Source organism: Lissotriton helveticus, chromosome 6 (genome assembly GCF_964261635.1).
Source record: "Lissotriton helveticus chromosome 6, aLisHel1.1, whole genome shotgun sequence".
Taxonomy (NCBI): Eukaryota; Metazoa; Chordata; class Amphibia; order Caudata; family Salamandridae; genus Lissotriton; species Lissotriton helveticus.
In genome coordinates, this window is record NC_136067.1 from 1,831,375,478 (window position 1) to 1,831,397,357 (window position 21,880).

Consider the following 21,880-nt stretch of genomic DNA (forward strand, 5'->3'; position numbering starts at 1 on the left):
AGCGATGGCAATCTTCCCGCACCGGACTGGTGCGTCCCGCAAACAAAGGATGCGACGGCTCTGGCAGCAGCAACAGGCGCTGCGACGATCTCGGCCTTTGTAGCGGCAGCAATTTCCTCGCACTGACGGGGATGCACTCCGCAAGCGAGCGATGCGATAAACTGGACAGAAAGTTCTTTAAATCTTGGTTTCCAGCTTCCCAACACAGGTACAACTTCCAGTGGGACCACACATGGGCTAAGCACTCCAGGAAGGACATAACTCTCTCAGCAGAGTTAAGGGAAGCTGGGGGTGAAGTCCTTTTGTTCCTGGGACTTCTTAACAGGGAGCCAGCTCTTCTTCAGGCCCTTGGAGATTCCTTCAAGCAAGGGGACACAGAACAAAGCAAAATCCTTCCCCTCTCCTTGGCAGCAAAGCAGCAGCAGGTCAGTCCAGCAGAGCAACAGCAGGACAGTCTTCCTTCTTCAGTTTCAGCTTTCTCCTTGGCAGAGGTTCCATCTTGATTCCAGGATGATCGAATTTTCTGTAGTCTGGGGTCCTATACCTATACCCCTAAAAGTCTTTGTTCCCTTTGTGGAGGAGGGCTCTGAGCCCGGTCTGAACCAGTTCTGGGTGTTCCTAGAGCACTTTGTTTTCCTGGCCTCTCCTTTCCTTTCAGAGAGAGGGGCAGGGTCGTCAGCCGCCCAGCATGAGGTGGAGCCAGCATTGTGGAGGGAAAGAAAACAGCCCAGGAGCACTTTGTTGACATGATTCCATCTCTCCTTACACAGTACAGTGCAGAGACATCAGACGCACAACAGGAGGTGGAGCCAGCACTGTGGGGAGCAGACACAGTCCTATTCAGGTCCCAGGTGCAACTCCTCCCTCCCATCTAGATGCAGATGTCTCTATTCACCACTGGGCGGACTCATTCTGTCTCCTGGAATCCCCCAGCCCTGTCACTCACAAACCAGACAGTCAATTCACACACAGGCCAAGGCAAACAGAAAGGTCAGATAAGAGAACAGCCACTTGCTAAAGGTGCTGTTCTCAAACACAGGATTTAAAAAACACCTTTCTTAAAAGATCTGTTATTAAATTCTGAGTTCAGGGATACCAGACTTGTATGTCCTATCTTGCTCCTATGGAAAGATATGCTGGTAGCTACTGTAGCCAGCATTCCCCATGATAGTCTATGGGCAAGATATCCTTACAATAGAGAAAAACGAAAATGGCTGTAATTCACTACCAGAGCATGTCACCTTCACTAGTACATGCTCTACCTTTCACATACACCGCACCCTGCTCAAGGGGGTACCTTGGGCCTTCCATAGGGGTGACCAATGTGTATAGAAAGGGAAGGGTTAGACCTGGTCAGTGGTGACACTGAACAGGAGGACATGGCGGTTCACAGACAGCACACAGGCACTGCGGTGGCAGGCCTGAGACACCATTTTAGGGCTACTCATGTGGGTGGCACAATAGTGCTGCAGGCCCACTAGTAGCATTTGTATCACCAGCACTGGCACACTCAGTGCAGTGGAGAAGTGTGGCTCAATGGTTAGAGCGGCAGACGCTGATGCTGAGGTCTAGCCCGGAACCAGGGTTCAATTCCCCAGCTCGGTGGGTCTCAGGCTCAAAATTCCACGGACCTGATAATTCTCACCTCGGTGCCTATTCCAATCATGGAGTCCCACTCTGCAACTCTGGGCAATAGCTTGCTTAAGCTCCACAACAGCCCCCACAACGCTAAGGATGCCTGGCCTCCACCTTGGGGGTGCCCAGGAGTGGACACCTCACAGGGAAAGCCAGGATGGGTTCCACAGCGGTATTCGTACAAGCGCCTTGAGACCCTTGCGGGTGAGTAGTGCGCTATACAAGTATCAATTTATATTTACATTTACTTTACTAGAGACTCCTTGGTGATACAAATATGACAATCATGGATAACAAATTACAATAACAATTTACACAGAGAGCATATGCACTTTAGCACTGATCAGCAGTGGTAAAGCGCCCAGAGTTCTATTGCCAACAACCACAGGTCAGGAAAAATAAAGGAGGAAGAAGCTAATAGTTTGGGGATAACCCTGCAAAAAGGGCCATTTCCAACAGCTGCACTGCGGAAACTTTTGCAGTCCCACGCCTTTTTAAAAATGCAGGGATACGCCGTATTTACAAGAATATGGTGCACCTCTGTGTTTTCCCTTGCGCTTGTGCTAAAAATAGCTGCCTAGTGCCAACACAGACACCCTTGCTCTATAGTGCATGGGTGCCTACCTTGCATGGATGATTGATTATGTGGTGGAAGGTGTTCCACTTTGTTAATAGGGAGTAGGGCATTGGGCCACCGGAACGTTGGTAAAAGTGACGTTCCGGTGCTCAATCCGCTTGTAAATATGCCCCTTGATTTTGCATCACTTACTTAATTTGAAATTATTTGCTTCTGCTCAGTGATTCTCTGGCCTTCAGTTTCTACCAGGCAATTTTTCTTATTGCAAAATTGAAAAAAACATTTAAAGAGGCCACACATGTTGTGCACTACTACTCAGCCATAAAAAGAGCCCACCAATGACTACTTAAAAAAAGAAATGTCAACTTATTGTTTATTCCTGGGTATCATCGACCACATAACCCACATACTCTTGTGGGTATTGATATGTCTAAGATTCTTATCTTGCCAATTACAGGACTTTCATAGGGAGTAAACCAAGGGAATGGAAATCTTAAAACGTTAATAAAATTATAAGTTAGAACCCATGGGGGGCCCATGACTCTCTAGGACAACCTATAGGGAGTGGTGTGGCGCCACGGCCAGGGCGACTGACGTTGGAATTTGGGGATCATGGTTCGATCCCCAGCGCAAGTGGCAGATTAACCCAGCACCATGTTACTCTGCTCAATAGCTTGCTTAATCTTCCCGATGGCCCCAAGCACCTAGAGACCCTTAAGGGTCATTGTTCGCACTTTACAAATGTGGATTGTTATTATTATTATTATAACAGTGAGCTCACCAAATGTACAGTGCTGCTAAAAGCCCATGCCACAGGTGGGGAAGAGGAAAGTCTGTGCTTTCTTTACTCAGCAATCACATCGCCTTAAAAGTGGAGTCTTCTGCTTGAAGGCCTTGAATGACCCAGGATGGTTGGTGAACTGTTTTACCTGGGTTTCATCGCTGTACCCATGTGTGAGGCTACATTTTGAACTGTTTGGAATGCTGTTTAATAGTGGTGTGGGTAGATACCTACCACTAGTAACAAGGCCACAATCATAATATAAGTCCTGGTCAAGGTCTCAATAAATTATTTCCTTGCTCCACCCTTGGTAGCTGGCTGAGAGCTGGCAGGCTTAACTTAGGAGAAAGGTATGTAAAGCATTAAAAACACCAATACAGTAAATAGGTAAGACACAATAAACTATAAAGATCCCACATCAATTGATAAAAATAGATTATACTTTTATGAGTAAAAGGACACCAAAACTAACAAAATGCAATATAGGGAACCGGAGATATGAATTTTGAAAGAATAAACACCGTCTAGTGCCTAAAAACGAAGCACGTCAACTTGGGACATCTGGCCGCTCCTGACCAGAAGAAAGTCAAAGTTTGAGTCTGACCGCGATGGAGTGTGGTTAGGATACACTGAGCACTAGGCTCCGGCCAGGTTTTTACCTTTGGACTTAGTAGTTTTTCTGGAGCTTTTTCTCTTGACTTTGAGCATGGCACCTCGTCAGGCCGTTTTTTAAGTCCACGATGCGGGCTTAGTTCACAACAAGGCCTCTGTGAAATCCTGGAAGTCTTGAGCTCCGGAGCTTTCAGCAACACAAACTGAAATCTAGGCCAGGTCGCGGTTCGACGACAGTGATTTGACTCACGACAACGGGTCGGTCAACTTATGGAGCTTATTTCCCATAATTCTCCAAATGATCTCAAACTTCTGGATTTTCTTCCAAAAGGTCCTTTTGGGGTTCTAATGTGTCCACAACACCAATCCTAGTTTCCAGAAGCACTAAGTTGCTCGTTGATATGTTGGGACTACATCTCCAGCTGAAGGTGGTCCGCTGGTTTCTTCTTGCTGGAGATGATGCAGGTGGAATTATTTTAACCTGTTGCTTTCAGGGAGTCCACTCATTCACATTTCACAGTAAGACGAAGTCCTTATGGTTGTAGTTCCAAAGTGTGCAGAAGGTGCAGTCTTTCAGAGTGCAATCCTCTTGGTGTAGGCTAGGGTTCCTGCAGGGCAGTCCTTCTTCTTGTAGTTTCAGGCAGGGATCTGTGTTGCAGGGAAGCTCTCACATATTTAGCCAGTGTTATTGGGTGACAAGCAGGGGCATGCCTGACCAATGGGCTGCATGGTTCCACCCTCGGGTATTACAACTTCCTCTAAAGTGTAGCATATTCTTGTCACATAAAGCACTATCCTTTAAAATCCCACATGCAGAAACTCTCTCCTGGAGGTTAAGATGTGGCTTAGCCAGCCCACTGCTGTGGCTGTTTCCCTACAACTCCCGTTCTAGCCCCTGTGCTAATTCAATTACTGGTGCTCCTGTCTGGCTGGAGGTGCAGAACGTGGGGACAAGCCTGTGTCCTGTCCTAACTGTAATTCCCTCTTAGAAGACCAGTTTGGCTCCTCCCCCTTCATCCTGCTCTTTGCTCTGCAGATCTCCTCACACCAGATGTCCTTTATCTCTATGCAGGCGACTTCACACCTCATCAGAGCAGTTTGGCCCAGGCTATTAAAGGCTGGCCAATCAAGAGATGAGGCTGAAAGGTTGGACTTTGGTTCATCAGAAAAGCAAGTTCATAACTTCCTTTCTGTATTAGTTATACAAATCTAACATTGGCAAGTGATTTCACCACTATTCTTTTAAGTCTTTGAATTATATTTTGAGCTCACTCCTATCACTAGTTGTATGTTATGAAAGTATTCCCATGTTAGCCTATGGAGTCATTGTGCTACAATGCAGAAAAATGAACTTGTGGTTTTTCCCCTCATCAGGGCATATAAAACATCTTATAAAATGTCCCTTCTTATAGTTACAAGGCAACCTACCCCTGGGGCACTTAGGGGAGACCTTGGGGTTGATATAGGTAAAAATAAGATCATTTAAGGTTTTTGAAGAACCTTTAATTCAAAAGTTGAATTTGCATATAATGTATTTTTAAAATCAGCCTGCCTTTAAAATGACAACAGGCAACACAGCAGTGCACACTTAAGTACATTAAATCTACTGGGCCTCTAAAATCTACATGCCATACCATATACTAGAGACTTACAGGTAGATTGCAAGTGCCAATTGTAATTACACTTAATTATCATGTACTTTTAATCAGGGCACAGGCCCTGGGTGTGGTTAGCAGAGCCCAGGGAACAATCAGAATCAGAAAAATAGCAACTAGTAGCCAAAATGAAGGCAAATAGTGTGGGGGGAGGGGGGCACTGCAAAAATCCCTGGTTTCTCACAAGAACATTCTAAAGTGCAGGTATTTTCATGTTGGGTTCAGTTTCAGGATGCAGGGACCATGTTCAAACATCCACAGAGAGGACACTCAGCCAGGGTGTTGTGGTTGGAAGTGTGATATGTGTAGGAATTATGGTTTGAAATGATACACTGGAGTATGCCACAAGGGTTATGGCCTACCATTGTCCCCTTCCATCTGACTGAATGCTTCAGGTGTTTTACTCCACATCAGCAGGCTGCCTGTCTGAATCATACTCCTGCACACATTTTGCATGTCATGAAACCCACTGAAGGACATCATTTTGAGTGGCTCACGGAAACTTCATCTGACTTCCAGAACGTGGAATTACAGAATCCAATAGAAGCAGTAATGCTGCGGCACGGTAACTTGAGAAATGGGGAATAACTGCAGAATTCAGTCTTTTCACAACAACTCCCATGTGTATTCTATATTTTCAGGTCAATAGCAACCTGCACATTTCACCAGCTTTCATCTGGTAACGTCATTGTGAAAACATCAGGTGTCAACATTTTGCTGCTGAATTTGTAAACCCTATTTGGCTGATAATTCTCATTAACAGCAGAATTGGGATGGTGTCTGAACTCGGACTGAGGGCCCAAGTGACGTCTGACTGGATTACTGACAAGCATAAATGTGAATGGAAAACAGAATGCCAAAGTGGAAATACTACTACACAGAATGTATGTATGACATGATAGTGAAAATAAATGTGGCTTAATAATATCTTATTCAGAACCACTGCGCAAATAAATGCACATTGACACATATATTGCTACAGAGCAAAAGTCAACTCCATGAATTAGTACAGTAGATCAAAAAGAAAATAAATGTGGTTAATAAGATCTTGTTCAGAACCACTGTGCTAATGAACGCACATTGACACATTTATTGCTACAGAGTAAAGGTTAATTCCATGTATTAGAACAGAAGATCAACAATGACAGGAGAAAACACTTTCACGGCTTCACATGTAGAGGGTTACAATGACTTCACATGGGGAAAGAAACTTCTCAAATTCATGGGATCATTTCAACTGGAATTTTTCTACCTGCACAAATGTAGCTCTTTCTTCCTAGTTTTGGTTAAATATATATAAAACATACATGCAGAAGTACAGAGTGTAATAGTCTATGTATTACCATTGTGGAGGGAAAGGAGGATCACCATGGTCCACTTGGGGCTTTGCCTCTAGTAAGTCATGACCCCTCCCCACACTCAACACTGGTAATAAACAACACAGAGTTTTTTGACTTCATAACACTTTGAAGGAAAGCTGTGGAGATTTTTGACTGTCATTTGGAATCACCTCGGACCCTCTACCTGGGAAGGGCAGAGCCAGGCAGGCTGATATGAGTCGCTCCAATAAGGACCGGGGGTATTTTATCCCAGAGTGTCTGCTTCGAGAACAAGCACTGTCAGCTGAACATTACTTAAGCCATAGATCTAGGAGTCTGCAGAAAGGTCTATTGAGTCCTGACTGCTGTCAGCCATTCCTGGAGAATTTCTATTATGTTTCTTTAAGCAGGGCCTTTATTTCATCAAAGCCTTTGGCCACCTTTGGCTCCTCGTTTAATAATATACTTTCTTCAAAATCATAAAACCTTTCGGAACTAAACTGTAATAGCGTAAGACCTTATAGTAATTTCCTTCATCATTATCAGTAAAAAGTAATCCTCCGGCTCGAGAAAACAGCCGCGGTAGGACGTGTCCACGCCGCCAAGATAATCCAGCATTTGTCCAGAGGGCAGCCATTCTCCACAGTGGACATAGGGCGCAGGGACTGCAATGATTGGTGTTTACCAGTAAGTCTGTTTACCCTCTGTGCATTGCTACTCTAAGAAGTGCATGCATGACTTGTTAAAACATACAGCGAATTAACTCAACAAAAACATTGTTAGTTGGGCCCTGCATGATGCACGCGTGATAGCTCAGCGTCAGCGATCACTGTTTGGTACTGGAGGTGCGTCAGTGCGTAAAACGTCTGCTGTGATCTCAGCGGTGATTGGTGGAATAGGAATCTAACGTGTGCGGCTGCAATGACAGTGCAGACATTACATGGTCAATGCTAACATAGCCACGCTTGTTACGGGAAGTAAAGGATTCCTCCAAAAAATCGCCTTCAGTTGCTGAGAAGCAATGCACCGTTATCCAAATGAACTGCCCCAGCACTAAGCAATGAGCCTTTCAATCCCTGAATGCTCTGCCCCGACACCGAAAAACGATTCAGCTACTGCGGCCTGCACCGAGCCCTTACCAAGGGCGCCATATTATGGGTGCTTTTTTGCTGACTTCATACTGCACTCCCCTCCCCCACGCTTTTTCCGCTCTGCCCTTCCTCGCACAGGGAGATAAGAATAAGACATCAGTAATTGCTTTCGAGGGCCTGTTATCTTTGCCACCTATCTGTACCTCTATGTTTATGATTTATCCACGTTTTCCCCGACGTCTCAGACCCCTTAGGGCAGAGTTCATGTTTTAAATGTGAGTGGGAGCACAGTGAGTTAAGAAGGCTGTGGGGGATTCCTTTAAAATATTGGCATGACTGCATTTAATTCACACGCCCTCGTTGCAGCAGCATGTGCTGGCGGGTTGCGCTATCCAAGGTGCTGAAATCAAACCTGCACGCGGCTCGGCGGGGACAATGTATATAGGGAGTGGAAATCTATCTGGTTTTATGATGAGCAGTGAAATAGGTTGAATGTCATTTACTAACTCTACCCCGATTATATTGTGAGGCGAAACCTAGCAGCGCTGTTGCAAAGATACAGCCTGCCCGCACAGCCACTTCTAGTATTAACTAGTTATCTCAGTGCTTAATAAACTGATTTGGAGTTACATATAGCTTGAGCTACTGCTACCGAAGTTATGGTTCTCAATGTATTGACCTCCGAAGGATGATAGGTTGGTGTATTCCGACAGACATCCATGCTTGTGATCAGCAGATATAAGCAGCGAGCGATAAACTCGCAGAGCCTTAACCCACACGGTGCAAATGCTATACACAATGCATGGCAGCTGTAAGGAGTATCTACAAGAAGTGCAACTAGACGAAGCTTATGGCACAAAAATCAAGGCATGAATGTGACCACAGTAAAAGTAGCAACAAGCAGGCACCCATACTCCCGTCAACAAGCCCTTGGCGGTGATGAAATCTCTCATCTGAAACAACATATCCCTCAGGGCTGTCCCAACCCTTCCATGTTAACAAAAGACACACCTCTTTAAAGAGCATGACGACAGAGTAACAGCCCACCTCAACTCAGGCTAGGGTGACCAACTTTCCGTAAATTTCACGGACAGTCCGTAATTTCGTCCGCCTGTCCGTTGTCCGTGAAGGATTCTTTAACGGAGGCCATTTGTCCGTAATTTCAACTGTGCACGGGTCTCACCACCCTAAAGCCGGCACAGCTTCCATCCACCTCCCTTCTTGGCTCCAGTGCTGTTGAGGTCCGGTGTAACAGACTCCGATGCTGTACGAAAGCTCAATTACCCCGCAGCATTGGAGAGGCACAGCCGGATGGCAACCCTCACGCCTTCAGCCCTTGATGAGCTGTTAAGAGGTGCTTGAAGGTGACTGAGAGGGAGGGGCTGCAACTTCAGGGGCAGGGGCATCTATTCAGATGCACACAGCCCTGAATGCTTCATGTCTCTGCAATTTAGAGGGGCCTCACACATTCCCTTTCTGCGTAGGGCCCCAAACATCCTAGAACCACCGAGGCAGCATGTGGTTCTCTTCACAGAGCTTAATTACTGTCACTAAATTGTAAACAAACCTCGGTTCTTCAAACATGCAGTCTATAATGTAATAAAATAAAGAAATGGCACAATCGCGCCCATACTGATAAACAAAGTATGGAGGACAATCAGTTAAATCAGTTCTCTTGGAGTGTCTCCTTTAATTACTGTACATCACAGTGGGGGATGGCAAAACTAACATTTTGGAAAGAGAGCCTGTCTTCTGTTGTCTTGTCCAGGAGGGAGTGAGGAGCCCTACCCCACCCTGGAAGAGACCAAGATGATACTAGAATACCCCATGCCCACCCCTGTGCCCACCCTGGTGGATCCTGTTCCCCCTCCTATGATGGCTCCTGCCTCCAAGTGATGGCTCCTGACTGTCCCCCCATGTGGTGGCTCCTGTCCCCTCCCCCTTCCTCCCCCTCTGCCTGTGAAGGCTCCGGTCCCCCCCTGTGGTGGATCCTGTCTCTGCCCTGGGTGGTTTTTGTCCCAGTCCTGGAATGGCTCCTGCAGTGAGGGTGTAGTTCTTGATGGGCCTCTTCTCAAAAAGGCTCAGCTCAAATTAATATGAAAAGGTGGGCGAGTGAGTAAGTGATGGGATGGGTGGGTGGCTGGATGAATTAGTGAAAGGGTGACTGGATGAATGAAACATTGAATAGATGGATAATAAGAGAGGATGGATGGATTGAGTGAGTGGAAGGCTGGAAGAGAGAAAAGGTAAATAGATGGATGGATGGGCGGAAAGGATGGATGAGTGAAAAGGTGGATGAGTGAGTGGATGGATGAGTGAAATTATGGATGGATTGATGAATTGATAAGTGCAAGGTTGAATGGATGGATGGATGTGTGAAAGGGTGGATGTAAGGATGGGTGAGTGAAAGGGAGGGTAGATGGACAAAAGGATGATACGAAAATCGCTGATCCTTATCTCGGAGAGGCTCGAGACTAATATCGGAGGTCCGTCCTGGCTGGTCATCTACCGGTTTTACACGCTATGATAATCGACTGTTGTGAAGAAACCTTTTAGAACTGGAAACCTCACTTGATTAGTTGTCCATTCTTCAGTAATTTTTTGAAAAAATTGATATTTGCAGCTAAATGACGCTGGACACAGGCAGCCTCTACTATTTAGGATTATTAAAGCCCTTCCAGAGTCACCTCTGTCGTCCAAGCTAACCGGTCTGAACTCCTCCAATAAGCGTGAGTGGTACCCAGCTTGCACCGTGCGGATCTAAGAGTGACCACGGCTGTAAAATTGTGTTGTTCCCCCTTTCTGCTCCCCCTCGTATACATGCCCTGGTGAAGGTGCCGCCGTAGAACGGGCTGGGCACCGAAACGCGCGTCGGCGTGGTGATCATCCTTTCTGCTTATACCACCTGGTGTCTCCCCAGCAAGTTGCTGAGAGGATACCGCGGAATTACCTCAGTGTATTTGTGTGCGATGGGTTTTTGAGGTTTTGTGTATTGTGCTAACTGAATGAATTTATTGAGCTTGTGAGTTGAGTTGAGTGGAATGAGTCTGTGAATATGAATGAAAGATGAGAGGGTGCCTAGGGTATATGTATTTATTCATATTGTGATTCCACCACTGTGCTTTGTATATATTTGAAGGAAGATGTTTTTACATGTTTTTGAAATCACCTTTATATCTTGAAAAATGAAAATAAAATTATATATTCATTTTGAAGCTGTGTTGAGAATTTAAATGTGGTGACCGTGATCGTCAGTGAGCTCAAAGTTGTGCTGTTTGACTATTTTAGGACTCATGAGCCTTTAAATTAAAATATATTGGGCAGACCTTTCTCCTTTGAATTTGGATCACACACACCCTTGGCCCAGGGCTTCAGTTCTGCAGACCTTTATACGCCTATCTAGCTTTAAAGAAGAAACATCAATTTAAAGTGCTAATGCAAAGGTCTCATGTCTTTCTAATATGTTTCTTTATTTGTACCTGCTGCCTAATGATTTACATTGCCAGCATCTTGTTAGGACTAATAAATATGCAAAAACACCCCCACAGAGTCCCTCACTCAGCACAGCCCAGCCTGCAGCTCAGGGTTGGTTCATAAATCATGGGTTCAAACTGTTCTACAGGGATCTCTCTTCTTCGAGGTGGTCCCCAGAGACTCATGCAGATCCAGGAGGCAGGAGAGGGGCTAGGGGAACCGTAATCCACCCAGGTGCTGACAGCATACCCATACTGATATAATACACTGGCACCAGCGGCAGGTAAGCGTGAGAGCCTATGCGGTGCCGGCCTCAGGACATGAGATTGCACAAGTCATACACTGAGAGCAGACTGCATGTTAATCCAGAATGTCCTGCCTCTCATGCTAACATGCAACATTACAGAGCAGGACGTGTAATTTCAGCGATAAAGGTAGTAGCTACTAGTTGTTAATCACCATTTGAGAGTAAAAGACACAGTGCAATTATCACCCAGAGCCTGAATATTCAGCCCAGTAATTAAAAGATCTGAGTCCCAACAGGCATTCAATAATTTGATAATTAGTTATAAAAATCACTTTTAATTATTCAATTAGATGACCCACTGTAATTCCACAACCAATAAGAGTTATGTGAGCAATTGAAAACTTCATGTCTTCATAATCACACCAACCACCGATATGTGTATGGCAATCAAGTGTATTTGCACATAAATTCTTCTTAACTCCACTCACAAACTTAACCTTTGCCTAAACCAAAGACAAATGTGAAGCACTAAGAGGAAAGAACCCAAAGAAACCCTCATTTCTCCTTATAGAACCTAAAAGCAGTCAAGCACACACATTTCAGGAAAATATTTAAAAAACACAGCCACCGCGACAGAATTTATCACCAATTCTAAACCACTAAAAATCTCATTTGATAGCAAATTTAACACAGGTTGATCTAAAAAGAAATAGCAAAATACAATATAATTTCAGATTACCAAAATCTATGAAGCGAGTCATATTAAAAGACCACTTCAGACTGTACAGACTTACATCATCTCTTGCCAAGGCTACGGGAATTCTGTTAATACCCCAGTCTAATTTTTTATTCCCTCTTCCCCCCACCTCCCTTAAGAAAGCACCAGGATACACTCAGGTGATTAGCGGGCTATAAAAATACAGATTATATAACATAAAAATGTAATCATAGCATGGTTGAAGAAACTTTTCCTTGATCTTAAAACACTCTTCTAATAACTGATCACCTTCATCCATCCGTTGGGCCACGTTAAGGATATTTCTTCTCTTATATTTAATTGAGTAAATGAACAAATGCTTTTCATCCGATTAAAAACCTGAAGAATGCCACTTTTTTATGTTAAATCAATAGAATTTAGGGTTTGTGATACTCATACACACCCTCCTTTATTTGTATGGTGGGTGAGAAAGGGGTAAGTTTCATAGAGAATCCCCAGGTTCCTTATTTTGACGCGGGGGTGGTCAGATTTCCAAGGCCAGTCAAATGGTATTGAATTGGGCTTGGTATCTGTGGCTGCTAGGACCTGAGACTTGACCCTACACATGCACAGGTGTCTCTCCATCACCCGGTGGAACACTTAGTTCAGGACGCAGTGATGCTGGTTGACTTCTCTGATCCCTTTTCTAGATGACAGTGGAAAGGTGTGTCGCAGAGTGCAATTGGAAGGCAACTTGGCATTGACGGAAGAGTCGAGGCAGCGACATGCACAGCCAAGAGCATCCTCCTATATGAAATCACTTATGGAGTGAAATGGTTTATTTTTACTGTTTGGAAGAATGGTGAGTCTGACGTCATCTGATGCTGTTTGATGAGAATGGCTCCAGAAATTCCACGTCATTAAATGGTGTAGATGGGTAAGGGTGCATACACAGTAAACTGCACTCACAAGTAACTACTCCTATTTGGAACTCTTATACAATAACGTGTCGATGTTATCTATAATATTAACATCCACATCATCATAATGACACACATCTGGCATAGATAATCTACACTTGTAACGCTTTGTAAAAGAAGTATTGCTCCAAAATGAAAACTTTTAATAAAAAATGGAGGAAACACATTCTACTTCGAGATGGTTTTACCCAGGAGTATTAGGCAAATCAGGTTCTCACTGTATTGTGAGAGGTTTTCACTTGAGATCAGTTCCATCCAGAGGATTCTTCTCACTCCAGTATCAGATGATAGAATACTCAAGTGACAGCACCATAGACAATCATGTGAAACTTGAAAAACATTGAAACTACCATCAAACTTAATAAAGAGAATGAAATCACCTTAGAATGAAATAATTCGAGGGCTCTGTTGGGATGGAGAAAGAGGCCGCCCATAAACTAATCTAAAGTATAGAATACCATCTGTGCCAACTCCTCTATCCATTCGTAGAGTATATTTGGAAATTGAGGGTCGTGCGTCAAATGCCAGACAATTGCATCAGAAAGTCTGAAAGCTGTACGATCAAATAATTAAATTCTGCTTCATTTTAAAGGTGATCCAGTAAGCATTCTAATGGCAGCATTTAGGACAAAATTAAGGGTGGGCATAGTTCGCGAAGTTGCGCTACGCGAAGCTACGCAAAGTGCACTTCGCACTACGCGAACTTCACGTAGCACTACGCAAGCTGCGTAGTAGCATGTTCGCACTGTGCAAGATGTATTTTCAATGATTGCACAGTGCGAACAAGCATCCGGCACTGGGCAATCATTGAAAACGGCACCTTGCATAGTGCGAGTTGTAGTTTTCTGCCGCTCGAGTAGATTTTTACTCGAGCGGCAGCTTTCTCAACGCGAACTGGTAGTTTCTCATCGCGAGCGGTCGCGAGCATGCACGACCACTCGCAATGAGAAATCTGACCTCCCTGCGTTGAGAGTCTCGCTGGGATGTCATTTTACTTGCTCGCGGCCGCGAACATGACGTTGAGGACCGCGAACAAGCAAAAAATGACCGCTGCACTACGCTACACTGCGCGTGTTCGCACTGTGCTACGTGCAGCTCACGTAGTGCGAAGTTGCGCAAACATCGCAAACTACGCGAGCGTAGCGTAGTGCTTCGCCCAGGGTTAGACAAAATCCAGTTCTAACGAAGGCCAGATTCTTTTTATGTTTATGGAACATGGAGGTGCTGACCACACCAATAATTCATTAATTCAGCCCACTTAGACTCTTACAAATGAGCTGATTAGCATATAACATCTACCGAGACATGTATCAGCTAATTAACAGAATCAGTGGCCCCATGCGTTCTGAAGCGGATAGGCCCGATCCATTGAAGGGAGATATAACTCTGACCCATATCAGAGAATGTAAGGGTATCTATGATTGGCTGAAGCACTGATCAGGTAAACCAGTCTGACTGGACAAACACAGTACTGTGAATCACAGTACACTGAGGGGGAATGATCGTGAGAGGCAGGGCTATGACAATATTAATCCGCTTTGTGACACTAGATATGCACATTAAATGTGGGAAAACTAGAAAGCAAAGCATATGGTCTGAGTCTCACAAGCTTTTGAAATTGAATGCTTGAAACTAGTTCAACAAATCTGTAAAGCTCCATGGAGGATACTGACGGTTGCAATCTTGGGTTTATTTATCAAAATAATGTGGTCTATGTTCATGGCAACACCTATTTATTCAGATAGCTTTCAACAGCAAAGACATAGATGCTCGGGATTGAGAAAAAAAATAAGCTTTCCTTCAGTCCTGGACACAGGATCTCAAGTGAATTTTCTCCTGCAAAGACAATTTGTTAGAAACAAGAGATTCCTGGGTGAAACCTGACGGATGATTGCTCGCGCTTGTGTGTGCGTAGATATAAATTCAGATACTACTGGTAAAGTCCCACAGAGCTACTTTCCCGCAGGACTGCATCTTACCCAGTACCAATGACAATTCTAACTATGTATACAGGAGTTTTGTGTGTGTGCGCCTTGCAGTTACTTCACAGTATTACCGCAACATTTTAAGCTGGCATGTATGTAGGAACAAAATGACCTTAACTGCTTGAGCACCCATGTACCGTGCTGCATGTACATAACAAATACCTATACCCGTATTCTTCCACCCCTACAATCATCAGGGTATCTCACACTCCCCTCGCAGAATAGAAACACCACCATGGCATTTCCAGCCCCTCCCAAATATTCAATAGAATACCTGCTATATTGCTATGACCCCAACACCCAAAGCATTACCCACGCCCCATCAAACATTTCAAAAACCTGACAGCCTGCAACTCACCCACACCACTCCCTAAAATGCTTCATTATTGCACCAACATATAAAAAGTTGTAAGTGGCATCCTGCCCCTCTCCCCCAGCATGGGTCAATAGTCTGTCTCCTTGAGAACCACAGGAGAGCGGCCTGGAACCACCGGTCAGCCGCACATCTTCAGCGACCCACAGCCCAGAGAGGAGATGGTGGCTGCAGAGGACCACATGCATGTCTCCACCTCCATCAACACCAGAGAGGCCTGAAGGGATGAGAGGAGGCGGCGAGGCAGCAGCGCACCACCCACAGTTCCATTGCTTCAATCGGATCTCTGGGGACCCAGGCGAGGCAAGAGAAAAACCAGGAGGCGAGGGCTTCCCCTCGAGGTTCTAGAGCTGCAAAACAACTCCTGATTTTTACAGCGTGGTTTAATAGCAGCGAACAACGTCATTTAGAGCCCTCGATTCATGCCTGTGGCTTCTAATGAAAGCCATACACACAGTACTTTTGGTACATTACCATACTATAGGTATATTATAACGCCTGTGAATTTAATCTTCAATAAAACATTACTGATATAAAGGAAATGTAAATTTTTATAACAATCCTGCAATAAACTACAGATACGAAATATGCAAATTAACATGTGCAAACATGTAAATAAAAAAAGCGCATATATAAACAATAAAACTGGATTCTGATAAAAGAAGGATTGAGATCACGACTAGTTTTGTCCAGGAATCATGTATATTTTTTACTGACCTTAACAGGAAAAAATTGAGTTTTCAATGTACTAAAAAGAAATTCATTTCATAAGTTAACTGTTTTCATAAAAGGATCTGTACTCACCCTTGGCTGAGTCGTCCTCGATTGGCTGCTTAAACGCAGTGATGTCACTGAAGGTGCAAAGAAATAAAACAACTTTGTCTTGTTCGTTCCGAATTGGAGCAATTTTCACAAAAAACCACAGAGGTGTTCCTGAATGAAAAGATATAAACCAATGAACACATCAGAACCAGTAGGAGAGGCCATTACAGTAAAGTACTGCTCGGATAGGTAATTTACCAACACAATAAGGTGCACTTAACATGGTGCAATGGCGCAGAGAGCCTTCTTTGCCTCTCGGGCTTCTTGTAATTAGTGTACCTTATCCCACATAAAAGTTATAAAAATAAGCATGTAGTCACAAATAAGACAGAAAGAGCGCATGGCAACAGTGATTGTATAGAAAATTATATTACCAGTCCACTTCAGCAATTCTAGAATTTTTCCGCCTGACCATACCAAGTATTAAGTAAGTCTGAATCATTTATCTCCCGCGACTGAATGTATTAACTCTTGATTAGCTGGCAAATCCTTAGTCCCTTTAAAAATGCCAAGATTGATTAATGAAGGCTATACGGACTTTTTGATGACATCTTTCACACATGTATTTTAAATAATTCTTTTACTGTATCTACTTTTTAAAATATTTGGATTAACAATGTAAATTTAGGAATGTTTTCTTTTACAGTATGCTTTTATGGTGAGATTTGTTGCACCGAATAAAGCTGATTTTGATTTGTTTTGAGTCTGAATCATTTTTTGGGAAATAGTCTTCAGAATACGTTTTCCAATCAAATCAACAGCACATGTGGGTTCCTTCAGGAATCAACCCTGTTGCCTTCATCAGTCGATATTTACACAAAGCCACTGCATGGCCAGCTGCTGAGTGCTGGCTTTTATTCCAACGTTGATGATGCACGGGTGTATGGACTACTCTGCAACCAGTAACAGCAGCAATAACAGCCTGACCTTCACGTCTGCAGCCGCTCCAGGTTGAATGAACAAAAGCGGACTCCTAGGACCCTTCATGTTGTGGCGAATAAATCACCGGTCCACTAGGTCAGTGTGAGTCATGGCCACAGACTGACATACCTCTCATGGGTCCAGGGCAGGGATATCTAGTGATGGCTGCCCCACCCAAAATAGTGCAAAGTGACCAACACTATGACCAGACGCCCAATGCCACCAAAGCAAGGGTTTGCACCAGTCTTCTGTCCTTGGAAGTTACCCATTTGACAATTCCTCTAAGTCTCTGTAGTGTAGGTCACAGCAATTCATTAACATGGGGTGCTTGTATCTTTTTTACTCCCCCCGTTTGCCAAAGGTACAGCAAGGCTCACGAACAGGTACTTTCCCCAAATATTCAAGTACTGCGGTATCATCCTCTCCACAAATATGTGGGGTTATTTCTATGCTTCTCCTCCAGGTTTTAGAGGAAGCATAGAACACAGGCTCCTCCAGGAGGCACAGACAGATGGGAGAAGTTGGATGGCTAGAACACCAGTGGAGCCAACTAGGCCTCCAGCAGTGAAACCCTGGCCCTTCCCAGATCTCTCTCTGAATCCTCACGAGGTTTGCGCAAGAGGCTAGTGGTCCCACTATTTCACATGAATCTCCTGTTATCGGTGCCATACAAAGTGCCTTTAGCAGGATGCTTGAGCATCAGAAAACCTATGGATAAGTTGTACCCACTATTCTACTTGCCAGGGATGTACAGAAAAACAGGTTCTGTACAACTTACCCCACCTGAAAATTGAGTGGTAAGTCAGGAGATAAGATGAAGGCATCGTTAGTGCCTCTGCAAGTTGTAGGTGTGCCATCAGAGTGCCTGAGAATGGACATTGTCGGTCCATCAGCATAAGGAAACAATTTCATTTTTGTTGTAATGTATCATGCCAGTAGATATAAAGAGACTGCACCTGGAAGGAGCACAATGGCAAAGGTCATAACTAGGGTCTCTTAGTGATCTTTTCTAGGGTTTATTTCGAAATCAAGGGACCAATTTATTGTATCTCCTTTTCTTTCAGAGAGATGTGGTATGGAAGAAATATCATGTTATATCGTATTTTAAGTCTAACCATGTTTATTGAGCGAACGTAGGCAGCCTGAGAGATAGCAATTCATCTTTCAAAGTTATCGAGAATGTAATGTTAACCTCTGCTACAATTTACTCACTTTTACACATTTTCAACTCATAAGCCGTGAGGGAAAGGATACACATGAGAAACCAAAACTTTAGATAGTGGGAGTTGGCAGTGCATGGATGTTTCTCATGAGGAAGATGAAAAAGGACCATGAGAAGATGCAGATAGTATACAAGCATAGATTGTGAGCTAGTCATTTTGCAAATGGTTGCTTGGAGTTGCCAGAATGAAAAGTAGATTGAATATGTCAGAAGTGGGAAGGCTGAATCGGCCTAAGTATAACATGGGCATTCAGCATGGCTCTGAGTTAAAAAAAAATATGGAATTGTGTAATATGTAATGTAAAGCAGTATAAATCATAATGCAAAAATTGGTTCACAATGCTCTCCTTTTTTTTACCTCCCGGTATACTGAAGTATATCAAAATATAGCTCTTTCTTATAACAGTTTGTTAATGCCTAGCCTACAGCCCAAAACCTGTCTGATGGAAACAATGTGAAGGAAAGGCTAGTTCCTTCTATGCCAACTAGTATCATGGATTTTATCTCACGGCTTCTAGAAGCTTCATCGTCTTTCCTTTTCCCTTGAAACAGGATCTCAGTGGATCAATCATATAAGTACCTGGGAGTATACATAGACGCTACAGACATTGGAAGGAAGTTAAAGCAAAGGTTCTTGCTCTCCAGGTGACATATAATAACTATCAAAATAATTGCTAGGGCCAAGCCTCTCCCTCCTGCCGAAAGCTATGAGGGCTAAAATCTCGCCTTCACTGTCCCATGGCAGGGACATCTTATTGGGCAAAACCTGCAGCTTATTAAAAAAACTTATCAGAAGGATATACAAAAAGTGTTCTTCGCCTGCAAAGGTCTTCATCCACTGCCCAGATTAGGCTGGACCTGGCCCCCTTCAATGAGAGGGCAGTCAGCGATGGTGCCCATCTCAAACCGTGCCACAAACTATGGGCGGCCAGGGTGGCTGCTTAGAGATATTGTTTTTGGCCGAAATCAACACCTGAGGTCCAAGTCAAGTGCATCACCAGTATCATGTGGATTGTCAACACCTTCTGGCTGCAAAGGAACTCCAACCTTAGCCAATGGGCCTTTAAACTGAGAGTAAAAACGAGTAAAAACGAGTGTCTGCTTCTGGTCATTTCACTCTGACAGGGCCATCACAGCCCAACATTTACAGCCAGTATCCCCTGCACCTATCTTGCCTCTATGTACTCTAACCACCTGAAGGCAAGATTTATGGCCATAAGGCTGGAAGAGAGGCCATTTCTGAAACATCTGGCCAGTTGGGGTCGACCTGAGGAAGGAACCATATGCAGGGGCTGTGTCCAGTGCGAGGAATCCCTTGAACATGTTGTTTGCCTCTGCCCAGCTTTGCTGGACGTGTGTAAATCCAGACTAAAGCGAGAGTGGAACTATCTGGGAGTCCGTTTGTGTTGGCAGACCATCATCGCTTCTCTTAACCCAGACAAAACCTCTTTAAACATCCTGCTGACCAAAGGCATCACCCTTGTAATTAACAGGCTCAGTTGCCCAGGGGTGTTACTGGTAGCCCTGGTTTGCTCTTGGCTGGCTCGGCACAGCTGGGTGGGAACCCCAGATTGTAGAGTCTGGCTCTAAATATTATGCAATCCAGTCTGATGGTACTCCCAATGGATAATCCACTCCCGTTATCATCCACTGTTGTAAGTGGGATTTTCCCACATGCAGCACGGCTGATTTCTATCAAAATCTGCATGTTTGTCAATAGGTATCCGGAGTTTACTGTTATGCATGTTGATCAGATGGCACTTTTCAACAAATGTACTGCTATTATATATAGCACTTTGTGAGCTAGCATTACTATGTGGAGAAAGGCTTATACTACTTAATCCTGCTTAATCCTCCTAGTGCGCTTTTACAAATGTTTTAATGGCCCAGGTGCTCTGCTATCTTGATGATCTTTTTGTGTTTCTCTGCACTAGCAAAGTTTTACTCTGCTAACATAGAGCTTCATCAATGTGACCATTTTAGTTCTTAAGTTGTCCTTTTATGTGTCGCTGTTGACTAGCCAGGGTCTTTTGCACTAGCACATTGTCTTACTATGCTGATACGGAACAACATCAGTAAGACCGTTTTAGTATATTATGATGTTTTTCATCTGTGTGTGTCTTTCCATTATTTAAGATGGCTTGCATACTGGATGTGTTTTAAATAATTGTAATGGTTTTAGCTAACCGCACAATCAACAATACATATTATATTGCTTTCCCTCTATGCCTCATTGAATGTGGATGAGTAGAAAGAACAATTTAATTTCATTGTGTTGATTGCAGGTGCACGGTGCTGGTAACCAGAGAACAATAGTCTTCACCATGAGGTCCAATAACCCAGTTATCACACTAATTGCCCATTTCCCTAAAATCCTAAGGCAAAGAGGTTCTCATGAACACTCATTGACATTTACCTAACTATCCATGATACTGCTTCAGTAAAAAGTTATAATTGGCTATGATTTATAACAGTTTTTCAACCTCTTACAATTGTTTTAAGGTTAATCGAAAGCACACCTGAATCCTTGTTATTCTACACAAGTATGCCTGAATAATGGAAAACATATGAGTTTCCATCAAAAGTTATGGATTTACATTCATAGGTTAAAGATGTAATAGGAGTGGCCCAATGAGGCGACAATTTCCATTCCCTTAGTGGCGGGCACCTCTAACAGTGCCTCCAATGTGCTGAGGATTTTTTATTTACCCAGTGCTGTAATGTTGATTTTGATCAAAATTGCGATTTTAAAATGACGGGCAAAAAAGGATCTGCATTCTTTAAAAGTTCAAACGTGATTGCCAAAAATATGTATTTTGTAAATGTTAAACTGCCAAAATATACACCGCTGGTATCTGAAAAAGTACTGAACAGATTTACACCTAGCCATTAAAAGCCCTTTTTCTTTCTGGGTGAAGTTCAATCAATCAATCAATCAATCAAAGCATTTATATAGTGCGCTACTCACCCGGAGGGTCTCAAGGCGCTGGGGAGGAGGGGGGGTCCGCTACTGCTCGAACAGCCAGGTCTTGAGCTGCTTCCTGAAGGCGAGGTGGTCTTGGGTCAGGCGGAGGCGGGTCGGAAGGGAGTTCCAAGTCTTGGCGGCCAGGTAGGAAAAGGACCTTCCTCCTGTGGTGGCTCTTCGGATGCGGGGGACGGCGGCGAGGGCCTGGCTGGACGAACGAAGCTGGCGTTTGGGAGCGTAGAAGTTGAGGCGGCTGTTGAGGTATCCTGGGCCTTGGTTGTGTAGGGCTTTGTGTGCGTGGGTGAGGAGCCGGAAGGTGATTCTCTTGTTGACCGGGAGCCAGTGCAGGTCTCTCAGGTGTCTACTACAGCCCTTGTCATCAGTGCTCTGGTGTAGCAGTGAGCAAAATTTCAATGTAAAATTCTGCTGACCTCTCCCTTAGCATTTCTTCCTTCAACACACTGCATGAAATTATGTGTGCTGGGCCCAGATGAATACTCTAAGGGAGTGCCAAATTTAGTGTG

At 44.1% G+C, this 21,880-nt stretch overlaps 1 protein-coding gene across 1 annotated transcript in view; it reads right to left on the reverse strand.

The window, feature by feature from the left end:
* Nucleotides 1–21,880, reverse strand: part of KCNH1 (potassium voltage-gated channel subfamily H member 1) — a 1,297,290-nt gene that overhangs the window by 1,032,101 nt on the left and 243,309 nt on the right. The window contains 1 exon segment of the mRNA XM_078649724.1: nt 16,231–16,359. Within this exon segment, the coding sequence (XP_078505850.1) occupies nt 16,231–16,359 (129 nt within the window).